We start from the raw sequence: 6383 nt of genomic DNA on the forward strand, positions 1-6383 counted from the left end.
AAATGATGGGGTGGGCAAAGCAGATTTCCTATTGATTCATGTTATATTTTATGAAACTAAAGTTGAATTAGCATTAACTGAATGCAAGACAAATACAGACAGCACATAAATCTTAGCTATATGGATGAAGATATAAGTACATTTATGGAAACTGATCAACCTAGTTTCTTACACAGAAATCCAAGAAATTAATACAATTAAATAGAAAAAAAGTCCTATTTTACTTTCTTTAAAAAAAAAAAAAGGTATCTCCCAGAAACAAATATCTACTAAGCACAAAAAGATATGCCATTCAAAAAAATCATTTTTCTAAAAACAAAAATGAAACTAAAGTACCAATTAGAAGCCAAAAGAAATTTTCATCATGATACAACTTAGCTCAATATATTTTACAACATATATATAGTATGACAAATGACTTGTTATAACTATCATGTGAAATATTAAAGAGCAGTCCCTGCCAGAGTCCTAAAAAGACACCCTTAAAAGAAATCTGTAACCAGGAGACAAGTCATAATGCCATAAATATATTTTCAGTGTGAATTAGTGCATAATAAACATATATATCCACATATAATTTTTAACGTACTCCCAAGAAACAGGCTAATAATACAATGAATTTATTTTCATTCCAATAAAAATAAAATACTTGTAATTTCTGCCATGAATAGTACTCAGAAGTAACATGTACCTACATCTGTCTCTATTACAGTACAACTGTTTGTAGCTTCCAAAAGCTGTAAATTTTAAGCTATCTCTTTAAAAACAGATTTGCTTTGTCAGCTTGCTTTTATGAGATTATACCCATGAAACATCCTTACAACCTTTTTATCAGTAAAAATCTCATTGAAAGAGGCTGGAAAAAGTTATCATCCTTGAAATCTCTATATTCCCATCAAGAATAAAGAAAATATATGCTAACAAAGTTAAAATCTTCCTGTAAAGATACATAGGTAGTGAATATCAATGTTTAGTGTGTCAAAAGTTTTCATCATTATTTATTAAAATCAGTCTATCACTCACTTTGATGACTATCTTTAAATACATCCCTTTTTTACTGACCTCAACTGGGTAAAAATTAAAATTGTACACAATGTTATTTATTTACATCAGATTCTAATCTAAAAAAATTAAGATTAAGCTGTCCAAAGAAAGAAAAATGAAAGGAAATACACTGTGCAATGTTGTTTTCCCTAAATTATCCTGCAAGCAATTTAATTTTTTTTTTAAAACTCAAGTTATCTAACATACCAAAATAATCAGATAAAAACCAACTCTGGGTGCTTTTTGCTTTTTTGTGGGCGCAGGGGGGAGGTTATTCTTTAAAAAAGAAAAAGAATACTTTCAACGGAATAGATTCACATGAAAAATAATTAAAAATGGTTTTTTTTAAACTCAGTCAAATGGCCATTCCTTTTCACTTTTACCATGTTATTTTTACAAATGGTTTTGTGTCTATCTTTGTCCTACATTTAACTAGCCAGTCCAAACTTCTCTTGCACAAACACCCCAAATAAAAACTCTTCTGTTACTCAATACTGAGGCAGGTAAGAACCATATGTGTAAGATAATCAATTATGAAGGCAACTGAAATTATACCTCCAGTGTTGCTACATTTTTAAGATTAAAACTGATTAAACTAAATGCTATGACATAAAAATCTGCTGCAATACAGCTCGATTTACTAAAAGAATTAAAAAGTAAATATATGTACTGCTTTAACATTAACATGTTCTCAAAAAGTATTTTCTTATTAAAATTCCACTTCTCTAAAATTAAAGTTCATGATAATAGCAATGCACATAATACAAAGTCACCAAGGCTGTTTTTTTTTTCTTAATGCAAACAGCATTACTATTTCTGTTGATGTTCATTTCACCCTCCCATTTATGAAAATTAGTCCTTATAATTTAAACTTCTAACAGTATTCAACCTTGCATCTGCTAGTAATACTCCTAAGTTATTATTTGTTGCAAGAATTTTTGTGACTGTACTGCTCAGCACTTCTATTTACATCAGCAGTGCTAAATGCCCAATGGTGAGAGGGGAGCCAATCAGATGGCAGATTAGATGTCAACTCAGAGGCAGCTGTCTGGAGACTATTACAGCCAGTTTACCTCCACAATTCAAATTCCAAACCTTGCAAAGGAGATCAAGTCAGTCTTTAGACTCAGTCTGCTAGCAAGAACAGCAAGTGTGCAGGACGCTCCCCAATCAACCTATATGATTTGGCTGTTGGAAAAAAAAAAAAACACCCCCTCCCAAAAAAGGAAACCATATAAACAGGTTCCAAAATGATCCATTTCCTACTGATCTGATAGCTTATTATTGTATTAAGCACATCAAATATATGTATATTCAATGATCAAAACAAGTACAACTCATGGGAAATGTAGCTTTTTGAGGTCAGTATGACATTTAAAAATACAGGTTTCAAGAAACCTATGTAACAAATTGTGGATTTCATTATGTTATGTAACAAAATATTTTAATATATGTCACATCCACCTAGTTGAGATTTGGAATTTGTGTTAACAAACATTCAAACTCAAAATGAAATCAAAACCAACTCCACGCTAATCATGTAAGGTGTTCACAACTAAAAGAAACACTTCGATTGTCAAAAAACAAGCCTATTTTTCTCATAATTTCCAACTTTCAGCCTTGTGAGCAAACCCAGGCTAATGTGGGCTAACAAGTCAGAAAGAAAGAACTGTTCATGCTTTACTGGATCAAAGCATTTAATAGACAAGCTTAGTCAAGATCCACTTTTAGAATTTACTGGCTTTTAAAAACACTGTGTTACAAAAGCGATTTCAGTCGTCCCCACAGCTTTCCACTGCCTTGTTGTTTCTTTCCATTTTTATAATACAAAGCTAAAGGGGTGGAATAACGTGTTAATCAATTGTGTAAATAAAATAGCTGTTATTTCTTCGGTGAAACCACCTTCTAATGCCCCTGGACTAATCGGAGTCAGACATTGTGTGTTACCAAACATTTTCTAGTGAGGCAGCTAGGAGTTAAAATGGCTTTGGGAATCTACCCCCGCCTCCCTCCCGGGGGGGAGGGGGGGAAGAGAGGGGAGAAAAAAGTAAATTAGAAAGAAACTAACTAAACCTTGCCTACAGATTTAGGTGTATTTCGAGCCCCAGAAGAAGGCCCTGGTTTTTTCTAGTAGTTACCTGGGATCTGTTAATGGTCTGTCCAGTGTTTCCAGGGCTCATAGCTGGATGATTTCTTTGTTGTGCCGCTGCCCAGCCGGGGTTTGCAGTTCCATACTGGGAGCCCAGATCTTTGCCCATGCCCATGCCCGCTGCTGCCTGCTGGCTTCCTGGAGCTGCCCCCGCCGCTCCCTGCGCCTGGGACTGCTGCTGGCCTGGGGCATTGGGGTTGCCGCTGTAATCGGGGTAGCTGCTGCCGTAGCTCCTCATCATAGGGCTCGGGGAAGTCAGCAGCTGATTAAGGGTCGGCGTGGCCCCCGAAGGGTGCTGGTTCTGCCCGGCGAAGCGCTGAAAACCTCCCGCGGCAGAACTGGCAGCAGCGGCAGCCTTGCCCAGGCTAGCAGCCCCGCCGCCGCCGCCTCCTCCGCCGCCACCTCCTCCTCCTCCTCCGCCGCCGCCGCCGCCGCCACCGCCGCCGCCTCCCGGGCCCATCATCATGCTGCTGCCCTGCTGCCGGGGGGAGCTCAGCACCCCGTAGCCCGAGGACGAGCCCCCATAGCCGCCGCCGCCGCCGCCTCCCGCTGCTGCTGCTGCTGCCGCCGCTGCGGCCGCCGCCGCCACTGCTCCTGCTCCCGCTCCTGCTCCTCCTCCTCCTCCTCCTACTCCACTACCTCCTCCTCCTCCTCCTCCTCCTCCTCCTCCTCCAGCACCGCCGCCGCCGCCGCCGCCGCTGCCGCCGCCTCCTCCGCCTCCCGCGCCGGCCCGGCCGTAGCCGGGATAATGGTTGTACTGGCTGTTGGGGTAGCCTTCGTGGGAGTTTTGCAAGGGGTCCATGCTGTTGGGGGGCCCGGCAGCGGCGGCGGCCGGGTGCATCATCCCCATCCCGGGGCTTTGTTGTCCGCCATGTTGATCAAAGCAAGGCCCGGCTCGGCTGCCTGTGCCGCCGCTCGCAGGGGGAGCGCTGCCATAGTAATTATTAAACTCCGAGACCCCCACCGATGCGGAGGGGCCGCCGCCGCCGCTGCCACCGCTGCCGAGGCTACCATTGCCGCCGCCACCGCCGCCGCCGCCGCTGCCGTTCCCGGTGCTTTGGGGCGGCTGCTGCTGCTGCTGCTGCTGTTGCTGCTGCTGCTGTTGCTGCTGCTGCTGCTGTTGCTGCTGCTGCTGCTGCTGCGCGCCCAAAGCTCCCAGGCTGGGGTGCTCGTACCGGCCGCCCATCTGCTCCCCCATTTTAGTCGGGAGCTCTTCCTCCTCGCCTGACTTGCTCAGCAACTGCTGCGCCTGGGTCTCGGCCTGATTTCCCAAAACACCGTCTTTGCCTCCTCCATGTTGCTGGGGCTCCATGTCAGGACTGGGCTGAGCAGAAGCAGCAGCAGCAGCAGCAGCAGCGCCGCTGCCCCCCGCTCCGTTGTTGCTGCCGCCGCCGCCGACGACGACGAGGCTGTTGTTGTTGTTAGAAATGGGATGTTGTTGCTGCTGCTGCTGCTGCTGCTGGAATTGATTTAGCTGTTGCTGTAGTGCATGGTGGTGGTGGAGGAGATGGTGAGGATGGTGGTGGTGGTGGTGGTGGTGGGCATGATGGTGGTGCTGCTGGTGGTGGGGAGGTGCAGCGGGGGGATCGCCAACGTTTTTCAGTTTGTGGTTGGGGAGCAGCCCCGTCTCCATGGCCGGGGCAGAAGAGGAGGAGGAGGAGGAGGAGGAGGAAGAGGAGGAGGAGAAGACCGCGGCGTTCCCACCTTCCTTCAGAGCCGCCTCGGACGAGCTGCTGCTGCTGCCGCCGCTGCCGCTGCTGCTGCCGCCGCCGCCGCCGCCGCCGCCGCTGCTCTTCGTATTATTATTACTGGCAGCCGCGGCGGCGGCGGCGGCGGCGGCGGCGGCAGAGCTCGCATTATTGGCCATGTTCAGTTCATTATGGTGGTGGAGGTGATGGGGAGCTACATTATTCAAGCCGCCGCCGCCGCCGCTAGTGCCATCGCCGCCGACCCCTAGCATGGATCCCGGTCCTGCCGTTCCGGCTCCCCCACGCCGGGAGATCCTGGGTCAAGTGAGCCGGCTGGGGACGCAGAGCGGGGCGCCCCGATCACTGTGGTCCGCACCCGCCGGGGCTGATGCTACTTGCGCGGCCATGATCATTGCAACATCGCGAGTCAAATGTGTCCCCCCCGCCCCGACCCACCCACCCCACCCCCCCAAAAAGAAACAAAAATAAAACAAAAGAAAGGGGAGGGGGAGAGAGAGAGAGAGAGGGAGGGAGAAAACAATAAAAACAGTTTTTTAATAAACAGCCACTCTCAGTCTCTAGTCCACTTACCCCCAAATAAAATAAAAACATTCCCCCCTACCTTCCCCCTTCCCCCCCGCCCGAAGTCCTGGATTGAGATTAGAAATGATAATAATATCTTACGGTCTATGCCTGTTCTTGCTGTGGGATTTCATGTTGAAAGTTTTTAGTTCAGGTTTAAATGAAACTTTTTTTTTTCTTTTCCTCTCTAACCCGGATATGGGTAAATACACGTCTGACTGAGCCTATCTGGCCCAGCATGGCATGAGAGAGCGAGGAGAGAGAGAGCTCTAACAACTATTATCCACTTCTCTCTGATTACTCCAGTGCACTTGCAAAACGCGGACTGGACTTCTCCCTCCCCCTCCCCCCTTCCCCCCCTCCAGCACCACCATCACCACCACTCCCTCCAGAGCTCTAACTACCTTCTCCCGTCTCCTCCGGCTGCTCTAGCGGTGGCACACGGCGGAGACTCACCCGCGCAGGCACGGACGGGGGAGGCTCCACTACCGAGCTCAGCAGCCGCTTCTAATGCAACAGCGTGGGGCAAGAGGGGCCTGCACTCTCCCCTTTTGCATCTGTTTCCCTGCCAACTAGGCATTAATGTGTTTGTTTTCATGTTTAAAAGGAACGATACAAAGGTGGAAAACGGGTCTGACTGGCAGACAAAAGAAAGAGACGGATTGGGGAACAAAGTTGTCTGTCTGGCTCAAAGGTTACATTAAGCTGACTAAAAATAAAAATATTTGGGCAATGGCTGGGGAAGCATTAGCTATTTCAGAATTCATTATGTAATTTGCAGAATGTTAACCCATTATGCATTGGTTTGAAGTCAGTCAACATGATTTCTACAACTTTACTCAAACTACAAAATGAGATGGATTAGTGAATTTTCTGCAGGTTTGCAATGGAGTACCATATATTTATTTTATAATAGCACA

General features: G+C 46.5%; 1 protein-coding gene across 7 annotated transcripts in view; it reads right to left on the reverse strand.

Annotated features, from left to right (window-relative positions):
- Positions 1-5624, reverse strand: part of ARID1B (AT-rich interaction domain 1B) — a 563165-nt gene extending 557541 nt beyond the window's left edge. For 4 of the 7 annotated variants that reach the window (XM_036766228.1, XM_036766230.1, XM_036766231.1 and 1 more), the window contains exon 1: positions 3183-3277. In XM_036766228.1, coding sequence (XP_036622123.1) covers positions 3183-3224 — 42 coding nt within the window. In that variant the 5' untranslated portion in view covers positions 3225-3277. Of the gene's footprint in view, positions 1-3182; positions 3584-3649; positions 4183-4302; positions 4827-5565 lie in introns of those variants that run through there. The other 3 variants (XM_036766234.1, XM_036766229.1, XM_036766233.1) reach the window with 3 other exon arrangements.
- Positions 5625-6383: the final 759 nt, after the last annotated feature.

Source organism: Trichosurus vulpecula, chromosome 7 (assembly GCF_011100635.1).
Source record: "Trichosurus vulpecula isolate mTriVul1 chromosome 7, mTriVul1.pri, whole genome shotgun sequence".
Taxonomy (NCBI): Eukaryota; Metazoa; Chordata; class Mammalia; order Diprotodontia; family Phalangeridae; genus Trichosurus; species Trichosurus vulpecula.